The sequence below is a fragment of the Sinocyclocheilus anshuiensis genome, unplaced genomic scaffold, assembly GCF_001515605.1.
Source record: "Sinocyclocheilus anshuiensis isolate Anshui unplaced genomic scaffold, SAMN03320099.WGS_v1.1 scaffold508, whole genome shotgun sequence".
NCBI classification, from domain to species: Eukaryota; Metazoa; Chordata; class Actinopteri; order Cypriniformes; family Cyprinidae; genus Sinocyclocheilus; species Sinocyclocheilus anshuiensis.
The window spans coordinates 1215777-1234651 of NW_015555744.1; the positions used below are offsets into that span (position 1 = coordinate 1215777).

At 36.0% G+C, this 18875-nt stretch overlaps 3 protein-coding genes across 3 annotated transcripts in view; 2 read left to right on the forward strand and 1 right to left on the reverse strand.

Moving 5' to 3' along the window:
• LOC107673359 (discoidin, CUB and LCCL domain-containing protein 1-like) overlaps positions 1 to 11103 on the reverse strand; it is a 15143-nt gene extending 4040 nt beyond the window's left edge. The window contains exons 1-10 of the mRNA XM_016466907.1: positions 11092 to 11103; positions 10880 to 11004; positions 10162 to 10199; positions 9587 to 9766; positions 9387 to 9499; positions 8277 to 8448; positions 8001 to 8087; positions 7814 to 7907; positions 6756 to 6796; positions 6554 to 6661 (exon numbers count right to left, since the gene is read on the reverse strand). Coding sequence (XP_016322393.1) covers positions 6554 to 6661; positions 6756 to 6796; positions 7814 to 7907; positions 8001 to 8087; positions 8277 to 8448; positions 9387 to 9499; positions 9587 to 9766; positions 10162 to 10199; positions 10880 to 11004; positions 11092 to 11103 — 970 coding nt within the window. The remainder of the gene's footprint in view (positions 1 to 6553; positions 6662 to 6755; positions 6797 to 7813; positions 7908 to 8000; positions 8088 to 8276; positions 8449 to 9386; positions 9500 to 9586; positions 9767 to 10161; positions 10200 to 10879; positions 11005 to 11091) is intronic.
• Positions 10943 to 14565, forward strand: LOC107673376 (T-box transcription factor TBX3-like). The gene is made up of 7 exons (XM_016466929.1): positions 10943 to 11514; positions 11698 to 11965; positions 12278 to 12424; positions 12534 to 12610; positions 13137 to 13270; positions 13506 to 14008; positions 14224 to 14565. The coding sequence occupies exons 1-7, from the start codon at positions 11222 to 11224 to the stop codon at positions 14536 to 14538; spliced, it is 1737 nt and encodes a 578-aa protein (XP_016322415.1). The 5' UTR covers positions 10943 to 11221; the 3' UTR covers positions 14539 to 14565.
• A 1003-nt stretch (positions 14566 to 15568) lies between these two features.
• Positions 15569 to 18766, forward strand: LOC107673424 (TM2 domain-containing protein 2). Its single transcript, XM_016467016.1, has 4 exons — positions 15569 to 16071; positions 16187 to 16274; positions 16376 to 16491; positions 17562 to 18766. Exons 1-4 carry the CDS (start codon positions 15800 to 15802, stop codon positions 17773 to 17775), a joined length of 690 nt encoding a protein of 229 aa, XP_016322502.1. The 5' UTR covers positions 15569 to 15799; the 3' UTR covers positions 17776 to 18766.
• Positions 18767 to 18875: the final 109 nt, after the last annotated feature.

Sequence of the window (18875 nt, forward strand, 5' to 3'; positions counted from 1 at the left end):
TTTTTGCACCCTCAGATTCCAGATTTTCAAATAGTTGTATCTCGGCCAAATATTGTCCTGTCCTAACAAACCCTACATCAATGGAAAGTGTATTTATTCAGCTTTCAGATGATGTATAAATCTCAATTTCGAAAAATTGACCCTTATGACTGGTTTTGTGGTCCAGGGTCACATATATCCATAATCTTAAAACATGTCTTAAAACGCATTCAGTCTTAACAGTACAATCAACTTGTTGAATTACTGTGTATAACAAAATCTGAAATAAAATATTTACATAAAATATATCTGCAAATATTTATTTTTAAATATATAAAAAAAAAAATATAAACAAACGTTATTTAAAAAAAAATGTATAAAACAATATATTAAAAAAATGTATCTCACATGTACATTTGCTTGGAAATACAGAGATTTTCCTTGCAGGAAGGATTACAGAAGGGATATATCAGTAATGCTGATTCATATTTAACATACCTGATGAAAGAGCCTTTACAAAGAGATTTAATTCAAGGACATATCCAATAATAAAGTAAAAGAGTGCTATATATAATTGTTTAGCTGCATATTCATTCAGCATTTCAGATGCCTTGCTAGCACCTTTCTTCAGATTGTGCATCCGAGAACTAGTAAAATCCCTAAGTGAAAACCTCTGCTGACTTTACTTTCAGTATACTGTAAAAAAAAACCTTACTGCTATAATGCTTACTGTAGTAATCTTCAGGACACAGTACATACTTTTTTGAGCCGATTTACAGAAATCTATATCAGATGCCGAATGACCCCCAAAGTAAACAAATGTTTACATCTAATTTAATTTACCGAAAAGCTTCCTTTATTTACCCCTTCCCTCTGTGTTCATTACCCAGATTAATGTTTAATACTCTAAGGACTACTACAGCTTTTAATCACAGGTTTACTGAGCCTGGCAGACCTTTCCTAATCTACCAGAGTAGGTTTTCACTGCTCAAAAACATCAATACTGTCTTTTTGGCGCGGGTGTTCATGGGATTAGTTGCGTTTCAGTGAGCCGGATCCCCTGAGCCTTACACAACGGCCCCCAAAGAGCAGATTCAAAGCCAGTTTTCCCCAAAGAACGTGCAAACTTTTAAATTTTTAAAACATACTTCAACAATGATCCCAGATAAGCTACAGAGTAACTCCCATTAAATCTTTTTGATTTCACTTCAGTTTTATTTATCATTACACACAGTGTAAAAGCCATCTTGGGATGGATGGTCAGCAAAGAGCTTAATTTGCATACATCAAATAAATAAACAAAAACACATACAACAGATTTCAGCATTCTAGCAATTATGTATTTGTGCTTAATATGAGGCAGATTATGGTTGCTGTATCTAAGCAAAGCCAGTATTAGAATAGTCTCAATGGTTCTTGAGGACCGTTCTTCATCTGAATGAAGGGACATTCAAACCTGCCAGTTATCATTGACCTTCTGACATCGATCAATGTTTGTGCAGGAAAAGTTGTATTTGATTCCCAAAGAGCAGATGTGGCAATGAAATTGATTTATTTCTTTATCAAGTACAAACGCATAAGATGTTTTTCTCATCGCCAAACAATTAAAGCATTTCTCAAAAGAAATTCACAGAAATAACCTTCAGAACAGTATTGGTTGTCGTGAGTCTTTTTGTTGTTGTTTGAAAATACGGATCACAAAATAATAATAAAATAAAAAATTAAATAATAATAAAAAAAATGTTCACCATGGGCTCTGCTGGCTCTAATTTATTTTCAATAATTTATTTTGTTCTTTAGAGTGGGAATAAGAACTTGAACCTTTAAAGACTGATGTAACAATAATAGATCCAATTGTATAAGAATATCATGAGAACACAATATAAAAAAATATATATAATAAATAAGTAGGACAAATGTTTAGCTTTTTCAAATGCAAGTATTCTTTAAAAAGATTAGCAATTAACCTGAAAGTGCTGAGAATGTTTCTCAAAGGCTCAAATCCTTACTGACAGAATATTTCATTTAGTCAGAAACTAATCATCTTCAAATATGTGACCCTGGCCCACAAAACCATTCATAAGTAGCACGGGTATATTAGCAGTAGCCAAAAATACATTGTATGGGTCAAAATGATCAATTTTTCTTTTATGCCAAAAATCATTAGGATATTAAGTAAAGATCATGTTCCATAAAGATATTTTCTAAATTTCTCACCATAAATATATCAACACGTAATTTTTGATTAGTAATATGCATGGCTAAGGACTTCATTTGGACAACTTTAAAGGCGATTTTCTCAATATTTAGATTTTTTTTTGCACTCAGATTCTAGATTTTCAAATAGTTGTATCTCGGCCAAATATTGTCCTATCCTTATTTATTCAGCTTTCAGATGATATATAAAATCTTAAATGCCCTTTTTTAACCCTTATGACTGGTTTTGTGGTCTATGAAAATACGGATCACAAAATAATAATAAAATAAAAAATTTAATAATAATAAAAAAAATGTTCACCATGGGCTCTGCTGGCTCTAATTTATTTTCAATAATTTATTTTGTTCTTTAGAGTGGGAATAAGAACTTGAACCTTTAAAGAACCCTTATGACTGGTTTTGTGGTCTATGAAAATACGGATCACAAAATAATAATAAAATAAAAAATGTAATAATAATAAAAAAAATGTTCACCATGGGCTCTGCTGGCTCTAATTTATTTTCAATAATTTATTTTGTTCTTTAGAGTGGGAATAAGAACTTGAACCTTTAAAGATTGATGTAACAATAATAGATCCAATTGTATAAGAATATCATGACAAATAAGTAGGACAAATGTTTAGCTTTTTCAAATGCAAGTATTCTTTAAAAAGATTGAAGAAAAGCTGAGAATGGTTCTCAAAGGCTCAAATCCTTACTGACAGAATATTTAATTTAGTCAGAAACTAATCATCTTCAAATGTGTGTATCTCATAGACTGAACTCTCTGATCTACTAAATATTTATTTTTCTATTAAAGTGAAGTGACTGTGACATGTGGCCAAGTATGGTGACCCATACTTGGAATTAGTGCTCTGCATTTATCCCATCCTAAGTGCACACACAGCAGTGAACACACACACCGTGAACACACACCCAGAGCAGTGGGCAGCCATTAATGCTGCGGCGCCCGGGGAGCAGTTGGGGGTTCGGTGCCTTGCTCAAGGGCACCTCAGTCATGGTATTGAAGGTGGGAGAGAGCGATGTACATTCGCTCCCCCCACCTACAATCCCTGCTGGTACGAGATTCGAATCCACAACCTTTGGGTTACGAGTCCGACGCTCTAACCATTAGGCCACAACTTCCCCGACTATTGTTATGTATTATAAATGAATTCCTGTCATGGCAAAGCTACATTTTCAGCAGCTATTACTCCAGTCTTCAATGTCAAATGAATTATTCTAATATGCTGATTAGCTGTTCAAAAAACATTTTTATTGTTTTCACTGTTGAAAAATAAAAATGGTGCTGTTTAACATTTTTGTGGTATCATGATATATATTTTCATCAGGACTCTTTAATAAATAGAAAGTTCAAAAGAACAGCATTTATTTTATTATATAGCATTTAATATATCTCTTATGAAACAAAGTGTTCTTCATTAGGATGTAAACCGAATCACACTAATGACTGCAGACTCGCTGGACAATCAATCATTTATTTTAATTTGCTCAGTGCTCATTCATCTGCTGCTGGATCTGCTCCCAGAAAACCTGTCTGAAGCGATGTGCTGATTTCTACGGTTTACTTAATCTTGAATGTGCATCATTTAAAAATATGGGGTGGGGGCAATCCTGCCTGTACTGTTTTTGTTTCCAGAACAGTACCATCTATTGGACAGCATGCTGTGCTCCGTTTCAACTTCTCTCTCTCCTCACACCTTCTCAGTGCCACTGTTTAACTACATTCCTCCCACCTCCACAGTCCAAACATGTCCAGTCGCACCAGTCTGTCAGCGGCCGACTATTCATCACAGCCCCTCTAAATAAACAGCTGAGGTGTTTGAGAGATGGCCACACTGAGGCCACTCATTGCTCGTTCACTGGAGGAAAGTAACCCCAATTACTCACATGAAGTAATTGCGTTTTCCTCTTGGATATATTCACAAACCCGAATCCCTTCACCTTCACATCTGCAAATTGTTCGGCTCAAGTTCAAAATGAATTGCTACTTTTTACTGTTATAATGCTTTATTGAAATCCTTCTATTCAAGGTTGTCTCTTCAGATTTGTGAGCTGAATGTTAGGGGGGGAAAAAATGCATGAATGAAATACAGACTGCTCATGCTGTCAACAAATTTTTAATGATTATTTTAAAAGATAGCACAAAGCTTATGCAATGGTAAAATCTAGATGAAACTATAACATTACAAACCAAAAAATGTAGCATTAAAACCTCACCGCTTCCCAACCAGCCACACTTCAATGGTCAGTACTGCCTGGTGGAGCAGTTTAAAGCAACTATTTATCCTCGGTGTTACGTTACATACAATGCCTGTTAGTGTTCTCACAAATATCAGACTGGCATCAGCGCTCTCTCCCTCCCACCGCTCTCTGCCCGCTCCCTCTTTGAAGTAGGGATGATTGACAGCCAGGGATGCTCTTTGCCCAATAAAGATTGGGTCATCAGTAGTGGATGGCCGCAGATGGCATATCTCTCATAATCCGGTGTGTGGATCTTTCTCTGTACTCGCAGCCACCATGTTAGCGCAGCTGAACACAGGACATAAAGCTGGACATAAAGCTGTCATAGAACAGCGTCATATAAATTCACAGATTTACCCATTATAGAAGCAGGGCGTGAAATCATTGAAATGCTTCAGAATGTAGGCAATGTTCGAAAATAAAGCTGTATCTCTGTGAGGAGAGTTTTCACCACCCTTATATTGATATAGATCAAGTGTTTGAATGAAATTGATCAAAAGTGACGGTAAAGATATTAAAGTTAAAAAATCTATTCTTTTGAACTTTATATTCATCAAAAAAAAAACCTTGAAAAAAATACATCATGGTTTCCACAAAAATATTAGGCACCACAACTGTTTTCAACATTTTTCCAAAGGTTTTTTTTTCTTCAGCATATTAGAATGATTTCTGATGGATCGTGCACTGAAACCTGAAGTCGTGGCTGCGAATTCAGAATTCAGATTTGCCATCACAGGAATAAATTACATTTTAAAATATATTACAATAGAAAATTGTTTTTATAGAATAGACTGTTTTTAATGTATTTTTCATCTAATAAATGCAGCCTTGGTGAGCATAAGAGACTTCTTTTCAAAACATTAAAAAATGAAATGGTTGAACGTTAGTGTGTACTACTAGGCTAATTTTTGTTTATGATACAATATAGAAATCTCTGAGATGAGAGACAGGAAAAATTGCACCAGACAACCTGCATTTAAATGAACATGTTAGGCAGGACATGTAACCCAGCACTGATACTGAAGCAATGTGCTGTCAGGCATTTTACACTATACTGTACACTAATACAAAAACAACACAAAAGTGACGCCAGTTAGCCTCCCCACTAAGAAAAAAACTGTGCTAAGTGCTGATGCCTTGAGCAGAAACAGAAATAGATCCTCATTAAAAACCTCGAAATGGAGCGTCTGATGGGGCTTCCCCATTACATGGACTGTCAAATTGGCGCCGTGAAAGTTTGGCCACATCCTTCAAAAAACATCAAAGCTTGATATCTATAAATGACTAGTAGGAGTGGTTTAGCTTTCAATATGTGATTGTAGACATCAAGAAAAGGAAAATAGTTTGTGTTGATTACAAAGTTACACAACTGATGGTTTCAAGAGGCTTGTGTCCTGCTGGTCTCACTCAGTCCACTGTGGCGTTTTTGAGCCTTCGTGGAATGTGCAGCCAAAACTCTTCTGCAATAAAAACGTGTAACTGAATACACTCACTAATCCAGCCAAGACAATCAAAAGCATACATCAGCTGAACCCTCAGTCACTTCCCACTCATGGCACAGCATGATATTACGGGACGGAGTCTGGGAGCAAGAAAAGACGGGACTTATTTAAGGGTACCCACTCAAAACTTCACTATGAGAATGTGTGAGGGAAAGAGTTTCCCAAGTTGTACTGTATATTGTGGTTGTGCTGTTTGGTGCTTTTGTATCAAGCATCTAGATTAGAGATGTAAGATTGATTATGGGTGGTCGTGTGGGAGGTGAGTGGGAGGGGTAATTTAATGTGACAGTCCTAAAGAGAGCACCAGTTAGGCCAATATATATATATATATGCCCACATCGTAAGGGCGGGGCGAGCGAACAAAGGGGTCAGAATGACTACTTGGCTTTCTCTCTGTTTCCGTCCTGCTGTTTGAGCCACATTAACCCTCTTATTCACTGCTATATATTACTGCGATGTCTGAGGGCTGTTGATCTGATTCTGAGAACTGTTGTACCCAGCGGCGTCCTCTCGACAAACACTGCCTTGTCTCGTTTGTCGTTTCAAACATTCCTTCATGAATTTCGGTATTCATTGCTATACTGGGTTGAAAAGCCCTGTGGATGTCTTACCATTGTGAGGAGGGTTGGGAAGAGCATCGTGGATGTTCCGAACCAGAGGGTAAGATACAAGCTCTGGGTTTGTGCATGGAAGCTTCTTCCCGTGGAAACCCTGACAGCCTTAAGCAGAGACAATGAAAGTCAGTCAGGAAATACCAACAACACACGGAGGACACAGGAAAAACTGTACTAGAGAGACAGTGCAAAACGTTACCTTGGTCAACGCAGCATTTCTTTATTTGTGCGTTTCTTTTTCTGAAATACAAACATGGGCAAATATCGCGAATATGTCAAGAATATGTACAGGCCCCAAAATAAAAAGCGTGGAAAAAATACATTTAGATTTTCTATTTAATACATTTTTTTATTTTAAAAAGGAAAAACATATACTGTATAATAAAAATTCCAAATTAAAATAACGATTGTATGACGTTAAAATGAAATTAACCCAAATATTACATGGGGATATAACACTGATATTGTAATATTAATATTATATCATAAAAAAAATGATTATAAATTAAGGAAAATTATACAAAAGCATATGCCAAATTACTGAGTATAGCATTAATACAATAGTGCATAACAAATGATACAACATTTTTTTTTGCAAACCACAGGTTAAGGTAAAATAACATTTAATATAACATCTTGCAAAACATTTTCTTATAGAATAATTATGGAACAGAATCATACATTTCCAACTCGTGCATATTTTATGTTTTAGATATGTATCAAAAATATTACAATTCGCAGCATTTAAACACCTTGCCTGAATTATTTAACCAATCATATTTATGGTATAGTAAATAAACCCTCCCTTTGATTTTCCTTAATGAAAACATAGCTATTTTTAGGACCATTCAAATTGTTTGCTTTATTTGAGCCCAGTAAAATAGCTCAATTACTGTGATGTTGGAAAAATTAGAGACTAAAACTAGAAATATTCTGATTTTTTCTGGTTGCAGTGACAACCTGTAACAGTACTGTTTTTGGTTACATATCTCCACTTTTTGGTTTTAATAGAAATATAATAATAAATTGTCGGCACTGATAGCCTAGTGGGCAGTGTGCTGACATATAACACTGTTGCGTTGCGGGCGTCCCGAGTTCGAATCCCGGCTCGAGGACCTTAGCCAATCCCTCTCACTTTGCTTCTTGTCTACTCTACACTATCCTATCTTAATAAGGGCAAAATGCCAAAAATAAATCTTTAAATAAAAAATAAGAATAAATCAAGTAATTCTTTATAAGGAACAATTAGTGTGTTACCTTCTCCACCAAATAAGCCCAGCTAGAAGGCAACCCACACACAGAGCAGCTCCCAAAACCATGCCTGCCACTAATATCACTGCTTGGCTGGGGCCTGTATGGAAATCATAATAAAAGATTTAGCCTTTAGAAACAGATCCACTATGAGCAATCATATTAGTGGATTACCTTACAAAATTCACCTCACCTGAGCTTCTTGTGATGACAGGACCCTCAGTGGGCAGCGTGTCTAGAGGCACAGTCTCTGTGACAACTGCTTTCCCAGTATTCAATTCTGATGGAGAGAATTCATCGCAGGTTTAAAAGACAAGAATTCAATTAACTCTTACAAGATTTACCATAGTGCGCTTGGAATTTGACCAATACAATGGTCTTTTATCGTCAATATGTACTATAAAAATGTTTAAACTGAAATTTATGTGGCATAAGGGAACTTAAAAGAGATTCTGGGGCGGACCCTCACCATCTCCGTGGGAACGGGGTCTGAGGGGGGCAGAAGGGCAGCCCAGCACTTGAACCTGCGCAGAGGCCCTGATATGCCACTTCTGGGGTTTCACGAGGAGGTAGCGTGCAACTACTGAAGGAATCAGACTGTTGAGTACCGTCACATGACCATCAGAATGGGCCTCAAACACCTTAAAAAAAGAAAAAAAAAGTTAATGTGAAAATGAAACATACTGACATTTTTTATCAAAAGGCAAAAAATGATTTAAAAAATCAGTTTTATTTTTAATAAAATAAGGATGATTTTTCAAATAATATGTATGAATCTGCTTTAATGCACTAATCAAAATGTCAATTGTCAAACATTTCCATTTTAATGATTCAAAAAGTATAATTTAACAATCTGCATCATTTGTATCAATTTAACAAAACAAAAAAAAAGGAGTGGCAAAAAATGTTCAAATACTCAATTTAATGTGAATGAACTTCACATAAACACGAGTTTTTTTTTATTTTCTTCACAAAGTCTGTTTGGATGAATCCACTGTTTGGATGTAGTAAAACACCCACAAATGTAGCAGAAAACATCTGGGTCATGTTAGATTTTTCATCTGTCACTGCCATAATTCTGACCTTGAAATCAAGATTTGGCATAAAATAATGTCTTCAGAATCATTCATTCATGTAAAAAAAATCAGCTAAGAATTGAACAAATAATTGTAACCCGGCTCAGAGGAAGATAGGAATCATGTCTTTATGGCTGTTTTTCTAGTGATTAAGGAATAATACAAGGCTTCACCTTATAAATGTTTGTTAAAAGCAAAAATGCTACAAAATGCACATATTTTGTGAGCAAGTGTGACATGCTAGAGCAAAACAGGCACTGTTTTTGAAATCGGCACCCCGAAATTAGTAAGAAACGTGATGGAACTCATTCAGCTAATATGATGCAGGGCCCCGAGTTATTTATATTATAAAATAAATACCTAGTAATGTATATAAAATTAGGGTCTGTTCACAAAGAATGTGTTCCTGTGCCCATTTGCGCTGTTTATTCATTTGCCTATCCTATGTAAATCTATTAAAACCGTAATCGTGTTGAAACTTTTACTGATGCAGCATTACATACCTTCTTATCTTTGCTGGATGTTGCTTTGTAGACTTTCCAGTTCTTGCGGTCTTTGCTGAACATGAGGGTGTAAGATTCGATGTAGTAATGCGGTGTACCCTTTGTTATGATGCCTGAAAGCAGATGTGAACATTAGATTTTTTCTTATTGTGCTTCTGTTTATTTTACTGTGCAATGATTATTAGTGGTTGACCTATGACCTGTGACACTACTCCTGTTCCACAGCTCAATCTCCATCCACGGTTGCTGATCCCCAGAGCTCGCAGCCCACTGAGATCCCTCATGTCCCGGAGACCAGGAGACCCTCTGACCTAATCTGTTCACCTCCTCCCACACTGAAGAAGTGTTATATGCCACCACCGTCAGCTCTCTGTCACACTCTATGCATGGAAGAGAACAGAACTTGCTCAAACAAGTAAAAATGATACTTTCTCACACCTCAGATAAACATTGTAATTGTTAGTTTTCAGTTGTTAGTGTTTATCTTCTAGCAATGTATAATTACAAATAGGCACTAACAGCACGTTTAAGGTGTGAGTACCATGTAGCAGGTGTAACCGTGTGTTAGATAAACTGTAATTTATTCCTTAACACTGACACGCACTCAATCCTGGTATTAGGCATTTGCAGTTTAAAAAAGAATTTTACAAATACATTAATTCAGTGTAAAGCCATAATTCAAGTCTATCAGTCTGTCAAAAATAAATGTTACTAGATTAAATTAGCAACGAATTCAAGTAATATTAGGAATAACTACAGGGAAATAAATGAATACCTCTGTGGAAGACAAGCCGTTTATCTGACAAGGAACCACTGTAAAAAAAAAAAGATATATTAGATTATTTAAAATATGTTATATATATATATATATATATATATATATATATATATATAAAATTGTATATGTCCCACTGTTTGTTCTACAGACAGTATACTGCCATTAGAACAGGACTACTTTTTAATGTATAAAGTAACATCAGAATAATGAAACAAAATAACAAATCATGAAACAAAACGGCAACAATGTAAATGGTAACAAATATATATATATTTTGCTTGTACTGTAATTAAATAAATTGTAATTAATAAGTTGTTTACATTAAACTTTTTGACTAAATCCTGAATTTGTTCTTTTATTAAGTTTTATTGTTTTATTGTGTGTTTAAATTTTTAAACTGCCAACTAGCAAAAATAATATAAGGGACTTTTCGTTTAGATGTCATCACAAAAAAAAATAAAAAATTAAAAGCTTTTTGAATACACAAAATTATTCTCTGTAATTGGACTTTTGTGTGACAACTAGCCCCAATCTGCCCTACTTTCTTTTCTTTATTCACAAGCATGAGCAACACTAAAATCTAGACAGCTGATGCTCCATTTGTATCAAATCACTTTGTCGCAGTTGATTCTTTATAAAATCGATTTACCACGCCCTTACGAAGCACAATTGGGTTGGATGTGTCCACGGAGCCAATCAGAAACCCCTGACTGACCCGTCCCGACAACAAACCACCATGCTGTCCTCAGTGTCCTGAGATCCGGCATAAGGTCCCCAGGGTTCACCATCTGTGCGCACGAGACCCCATAAAACAACCTTCACGGTCTTTGCAGTTGGGTTCTTCACTCAACAGGACAAAGCCATGAAAGCATGAAAATGGATGAAAAAGGCGAGATGCATTTTGACAAACTGCAACTTCTGACATACTGAAAACAGCATGATTCCACATAAGCTGAAGACTTCAGAGAGGAGTTATTAGCTACCTACACTGTGAGGATGAAGTGATTAGTGATGATGACGTTATGAAATAACCCCACAAACAGCGCAAGTTGAGAGAATGGCGTATCACCACTTTATACCGGCCAGTCCTACTGACCTCACTATTAGTTCGATGCTTGGACAGCAGTCCCAGTTTTTTCCTGTTGGATACGGGAAACAGCTTGCGAACGTGCTCCATAACTCGGTTCGTCTGGCGCTCAAAGACGCCGCGTCTCCAGCGCACCTCTCTGTGGAGACCAGAGACACTGGACTTGCACCTGCGGATGACCCCGTGGTTCACCTGGAAGGCAAGGAACTGTGGGGGCAGTTTCACAGAAGCGGCACGGAGATGGTAATAACAAAGTCTGGAAGGTAAGAAGGTGATTTACCAAGACCAGTCTCCGCGAGGAGTGTTTAAAAAGAGTTTTTTTGAAAAGTTGCATGGACGGCAATGAGCTATTACTGTTCACGCTGTTTATTTCTCTAATAGTTAGGCTACTATGTATTTTGACTTGAACACTTGTAAACGAGTAAAACGTCTTTTGCTTCTCTGAGGCGCATGTTTCCAGCATTCAAAGTGCGCTGCAGCGGCTTGGACAGGAAGGCGAGGTACATCCTGCTGATGGATATAGTCGCTGCTGATGATTACAGATATAAGTTTCACAACTCTCGCTGGATGGTGGCTGGAAAGGCCGATCCAGAAATGCCCAAACGAATGTACATCCACCCGGACAGTCCTGCTACCGGGGAGCAATGGATGTCCAAAGCTGTGACCTTTCATAAGCTCAAACTGACGAACAATATATCTGACAAACATGGATTTGTGAGTATTTAATACCGTAGATGCGATTCACAATTTATGGACGACTTTTAGTGTAAATTTCTCCTCAAAATAATTTATATATTTTTTGTCACCAATAAGCAAGCAGCCTAAGTTAACAAGCGCTACAACATTTAACAAGTTGCATGTAGCGAGCAGCACGTTTTTTTTCTTCTAAATGTGCAAAAAAAAAAAAGATTTAAAAGTAGGCCTAATTTTGTGTAATTTGAACAGAAATGTTTCTTTTAATTATTGTTTGAAAAAAAATTATAATCATGAAATGAGTATGCAAAATGATTTGATTTTGTTTTGCAGACCATATTAAACTCCATGCACAAATATCAGCCGAGGTTTCATATCGTTCGAGCCAACGACATCCTCAAACTTCCTTACAGCACATTCAAAACCTACGTGTTTCCTGAGACAGAGTTTATCGCTGTGACAGCATACCAAAACGAAAAGGTGACAGATTCAAATGTTTCATCGAAGACACAAACCACATATTAGCCTAATAAAGTTGTAAACAATTTTCACACATGTGGTATCTTCATTAATATGTTAACCTTTACAGATAACTCAGCTGAAAATCGATAATAACCCATTTGCGAAAGGATTCCGACATACCGGAAATGGGAGACGAGAGAAAAGGTATTTTTTCTTTCAGATGTATGCCTATACAGTCCTTATTAAAAGTCCACTTCTAAAATGCATTTAGCTTTTAAATGTCTTTTTCCAGAACAAATTATATTATCAGCATACTGAAGTGAAAAGCTGAACTGAACAAAGTTAATGTCAGAGACTGTCCCCTTTTGCTTTGAAGACAGCAGTACTGGAGCTACAAGAACACACACTTGTGATCATATTCTCCAGCATTATCTGAGAATGATTCAAACAGCACATTGTACTAAGCAAATCTGACCTTTGAAAAAAGAAATTGTTCACATGATCAATATTCCAAATGTACTTATTATTTGATTAGTGCAAAATCTTTCTTATTTACATCATGTTTCTTTGTCTTCTTATTTATATCATGCTTTTTGTTGAATACATTTTCTTTATTTCCAGGTTTAAATTAGATTTTAAAACCTCAGATTTTCAGTGTGAACTTTTGAGCAGCACTGTCTGAAAATAATAATTTTATTATCCACTGACATATGTATTTTTCGATAATTAGGAAACAGATGATGCATCAGAGGTGTGATGTGGCACCAAAAAAAGCCAATGTGTTCACAGACGACTCGTCTTTTGACCAAAGTTCATCAAATCCTTTAATTCAAGAAACGACTGTCGTTACATCAACTTCAACAGGTGTTCGGTTGGGATTTATACTAAATCTATATTTATACTTTATAACAATCTATAATAAATGTCAAACTGTTTATTATTGTAAACAAGTTTATATATATATATATATATATATATATATATATATATATATATACAGTTTTATACTTACGATATTAATTTGCTTTTATTCTCTGTTTTATTATTGATATTATTCTTGCTATTCCTAACACACATTTATGAGATATTTATTCTACAGATACGAATGAGAGTGACGAAAGCAATGAAGATGGAAAGCATTCAATTTCTCAAGATGAGCAAAATTCCACAGAAATCTCAACAACGGTGCAAGAGTCCAAGGGCATTTCAAAAGAGGAGATACAAGGAGAAAGGAACATGAGGGTCAACAGCAAAGAAAAGCATAGTAAAGAGGGTACTGAACATTTAACCTTGGATAGAAAACATGCTGAACAACACAAGTTTGCAGATGATGTGACTGACGTTTCTCAGAAGGCTTCGCTCACTCGGCACTATTGCATCCCCACTCCTGGCCTAATTAATTCTCTGTGTGTGCCGCCACATGTCTTGTCAAATTTATGCCAGTTTAATTATGTTGGAACACTTCCGTTTTTGGCATCTGAAACAACTGGTCCTTGGTTATCTAGAAGGTCAAATGAAGGGGAGGGTCAAGATTACACCACTTCAGTCCCATCCTCACAACAAAGATTTATTGGCATGCAGCAGCACAGAACAACCTCTCAGGTAGGTTGATCATTTATGATGTAAGCCAATTTAGTTGAATATCACTAAAAAAGAAATAGAAATACAATTATTTATTGTAAAACAATAATAAAAAATAAACAATTTTGCTAAACAAAATATGTTGTTTTATTGACTTTAACTTGCATGTAAAAATTTGAACAACAACAACAAAATTAATATGAAAAAAAAATAATGTTTTGATCTGATTTTTTCAGGGTGTGCTTGTCTCAGCGCATGGAAATGTCTTATCTTTTCCAAAGAGTTACATGGCCACATCTGCTGCCACGTCCTCTGCTGTATCATACCAGGTTCAAGACCCACCCTTTTTCAGCGCTAGCCACCGATCCCGATGCAGACCCTACCCTTTGCCAATGTGGGTGCATGGCCGAAAAATGCCACAAACCTCAGTTTTTGTACCATATGGTGAAACTGATACAAATGAGCATGCTGGTATTACAACTCCTGGATCAGCAGCAGAGTATAGATCAAAGCCTAATGAGGATCAAAACACTCCGTGTCGGGATCTCTAGAGATGTCTCTACAGGAACAACAACAAATTCAGCTGTAATGATGTGCATTATGGTATGCTTAAAGTCTATGGTATGTATCAACTGAAGATCTGGATTAAAAATTAATATATACTATTTATTCTTTAGTCTTTATCTGCTGTGTAAAAGTGTGAAAAATGTGTAAAATACATGAAGTTGCAGAGCAACCATTAAATACATTTAATACTGTTTTTCTCCTTGTTTTTTTTTTTAATCATTGAAAGTAGTCATATGACTAGCATACATCTCACTTAAGCATATTTTAGGCTATAGGCAATATCTAACTGTTCTAGCAATATCATTTGAGTCGACCTATAATTACATTTTTCTTCTTTTATCACTATTATAACTATTTCCTCATAATCTCGTTTTCCTGAAGATCAATTAAAAGTTAAGCCTACATTTTTCACCTAAAACTAGGTTTATAATAAATAATATATATATTTTACATTAAGTACTTGTATTTTACATTTACATACCTCAGTCCTTTTTTCATGTGGCCAAAATCTCTATAATGGTCATCATTTCACCACAAGAGGTCACCCATGACCGTATGATGGAACCAGATCTGCTAGGCTACTGAATAATAATAATAAAAAGTTCACTCAGGGTAGGGGGCTTAGTTAAAATGTATTTAAAAATTATATAACACATAGGCCTACATACATTTCAAATGATGCATATATTACATGTTTACAACTATACATGTGTACCACCCCAATGCCTAAATGTGCCCTATAATCCATAAAATATACTGGAATCCAAAAACCTACTAACTTAATGTTAGTATCAAATCAAGTAGTCTACCTTGAAAAGAGTCTCAAACTGATCTCAAAAGAATGATCCCATTAATGGGCTACATTTGCAGCACAACTGACGGCGAACTTTAATCCCACCAATGTTTCATAATTTTAATAGCAAAATACTGTTTATATATAGTATATTTACGTATTTCTCTTGATATTAATAACACTGAAAATAAATATGAAATGACGTAACGCTACACAAAATAACGTCATCACCATGCGCCGCCTGTGTTGTCTATTGTACAGCTCAGTTTTAGCTTGTTTACGGGTAGCAGAATAATATGGTACATAAGTCGCATATTATGAAATAAAACCGCCAGTAATATGTCGACTGGCATTTACAGATGTAACTAACAAAGTAACGCTAAAGTAGCTGCTGTCGCGTTCATTAGCCGGAAGATTATTTAGCCGATCAGCTTAACTGCTGTTCAGAAATCATGCCGCAGATTTCAGTCAACTATATTTTATTATTCGGACAGTTCTTGCTGCTCTTCACAGTGCTGCTTTTACAGAGTCTAGAAGGGATTCACTCGCAAAACTCAACCGAGCCACCCGGAAACAGAGTAACGACCAGCAAAACAGTTCTGATCAGCGAACAGCCAGAAGAAAAAGTGACGGAGAGTGTTATAACGTTACCTACAGAAACATCAAATCACACGGAGCAGTATGAGTACAGCCCTCCATCCCCTGTCGTCCTCTGTCGATACCTGTGAGTAAACATCTCATCTTTATGAAGCACGCGGCCTGTTTCGCGTAAACATCACCGAAGTCCAGTCCAGTCGTCACTGGTATATGATATCTCGTGCTCTTGTATCTTTTTTTAGACCAGAGGAATTCATATTCTGTCAAGATCCAGTCGATCACGGAGGAAATGTCTCTGCCTTTCAGGAACTGGGCTATGGATGTGTAAAGGCAAGTACATTTTTATTGTAAATATATGTCGCACTAAGAATTTGCGTGCCAAACGATGTTTATAGTCAAGCTAAAAACTTAAAACGTATATTTTCTTGTAGTTTGGCGGTCAAGCGTACAAAGATGTGAACCATACACTGGTGTTTTGCACGGCACTGGATGGCATAGAGTGCGCTGGACCAAGGGAATTTCTCAGAGGCAATGAGCCATGCATTAAGTAAGTGAAAGGGTTCCCACTACTGGAAATATAATATAAATTAATACATCATATTTGGCAGAGGCTATGTGCATGTTAAATTCTTTACACAAGTGGAAGAAAAAGTTTTCTTTTCACTCGGTGCTATAGTGATTTTAAAAAATGCTATTAATATTTTATTGTAAATAGTGGTAGATACTATTTGCAGCTCAGTGTGTTGTAGTACATTATAACACAGTAGGATTGGGGGTTATTTTAAGTTTGACCCATAACCTGCTGATAAATAGAGGTGTCCTTGAAGGTCCAGGTCTGCGGTCAGTGTGCCTCATCAACATGAGGACATCAAATCCAGTTTCAACTATAGGCCTATTAAATACCCATTAGGCACTTTATTTCCACTTTTCAATTATTTTTGTTATTTTTATTATTTAAAATGAACGCTGATAAGGCATTTGAGATTTTGATATGTGTCAAAAGATAAATCCACTATCATTATTTTGTAACTGGCTCAACCAGATCAGTGGTGTATAGTGTATACCAGATAGTGTATATGGCTTTTGCCAACAAAATGGGCTATTTGCACTTAGTTTTAGTAAAAATATAATTTGTTTAGTCATGGAATTGTCTATAATAAATATGCATCTTTCTAGTCATGGTCAGCTGGAAAATAGTTATTGCTGATCTTGACTGCTCGCCATAGAAATGTTCACAAAACTGGCTTACAAAATAGTCTGAACAATTCATTAGCGAATTGGTCTTATACATCTTTATTCAGTAATCACAATTGACTAGAAAGGTCATGGGAAATGAAATGGTCAAGAACGTTGGAACCCTGCAAATAGGGATTTTTTTTTTTTTTTTAAACATGAGATGGAAGCCAGTTACACAAAGCCTTACATAATTTTTAATTTCTATACCACAAGAGGGCAGTGAAGTACTGTGGATCCCAGATTCAATGTACTGTACTTTATGCTGTTAATCTCAAGACTGGCCTTCAGTAAATAGAGCTGCAACAATTCACAAGCTTTACATTAAACATAAACTTTGAAACTATTCCCACTATTAACTCTTTTCCTTTGTGATTTATTAAGATACACAGGACACTACTTCATCACCACCCTACTGTACTCATTTTTCCTGGGGTGTTTCGGTGTCGATCGGTTCTGTCTCGGGCACACTGGGACTGCGGTGGGAAAGCTGCTTACCCTGGGAGGTCTTGGCATCTGGTGGTTTGTGGACCTCATTCTCCTGATAACAGGAGGCCTGACCCCCAGCGACAGCAGCAACTGGTGCACTTTCTACTGATTTAAGAGTTGTATCAGATTCACCTTTCTCATGCTCACAAGTTATATTTAATACACTGTATGCATGTGGGCTTACATGGGCCTTATCTACCATTTATTATTTGTAAAATACTGTTCTTCTTGTTTCTTTTGTTACGTGTTTATGTGAAGCAGTGTTGTAAATAAATGTCATCTTCGAAGAGTAAAACTCTTAATTGATACATCAATATTTATGATGATCTGATTGTGATCTTTTTATTAAACGAACAACATAGTCGTCTAGGAAATTAGTCAGATATTTGCAAAATGCACTTCACTTGACTTTGTCCTTTACTGTTATATGGTCTTTCTGAACATGCTCCCCATTACGAAATAATGTTTAAAATCAAATCAAGTTTTGTTTTCAGGGCTGGATTGCAGACTGTGCCAAAACAGCTGCAGAGATGTTACAGATCTTGTTTTAGACTGAATGCCTACAAAAAGCTGTCAAAGGACAGATGTTATGAAACAGCTTGCAATTAAAAATACATACAATAATAGACTCTATTAAACATGCATCCTTTGGCAGAATTCCCATGGCTTTTTTCACACACCATTCAAAACGCAATTTGGTGAGAAACTGTTAAAAGTTTTCTTTTTATTAATTTCATCTTTCATGTTCTGTGGCTTGTGTGTTTCTTGTACATTATGTATTATTTACTGATGGATTGGACTGTTGGTCTGCTGAAAAAACTAGGCACTTGGGGATATGTTGCAACACATCCAAGTGCATTGCTTTAAAACAACATGTGCTTATTCAATAACCAATTACTCACAATTTTTGGCTTAGATAAAATCATATGGGTACAAAGACTTGTTTGTCTGGTGAAAATGACTCTATATTTGAAAACAATTGAAAGGTAGTAAGTGCATGCGATGTGTATGTTGACCGTGTGGTGGATTACAACCCGACAGATCATCAGCTTTAATGTTTACATGCACTACAAGATAATTCTTTCAAAACACAGTGCTTGATTCTAGAGCACCAAATCAGCATATTAGAATGATTTCTGAAAGATCATGTGACACTGAGGACTGGAATAATGACTGCTGAAAATTCAGTTTGGCCATCACTGGAATAAC

Excerpts from the sequence above, each read along its gene's own strand:
- LOC107673376 (XM_016466929.1), top strand. The coding sequence starts at position 11,222 with ATGGCGTATCACCACTTTATACCGGCCAGTCCTACTGACCTCACTATT. Across the intron at positions 12,611-13,136 it reads AATGGGAGACGAGAGAAAAG|GAAACAGATGATGCATCAGA; the intron begins GTATTTTTTCTT and ends TTCGATAATTAG. Across the intron at positions 14,009-14,223 it reads AGCACAGAACAACCTCTCAG|GGTGTGCTTGTCTCAGCGCA; the intron begins GTAGGTTGATCA and ends TGATTTTTTCAG.
- LOC107673424 (XM_016467016.1), top strand. The coding sequence starts at position 15,800 with ATGCCGCAGATTTCAGTCAACTATATTTTATTATTCGGACAGTTCTTG. Across the intron at positions 16,072-16,186 it reads GTCGTCCTCTGTCGATACCT|ACCAGAGGAATTCATATTCT; the intron begins GTGAGTAAACAT and ends ATCTTTTTTTAG. Across the intron at positions 16,492-17,561 it reads GGCAATGAGCCATGCATTAA|ATACACAGGACACTACTTCA; the intron begins GTAAGTGAAAGG and ends TGATTTATTAAG.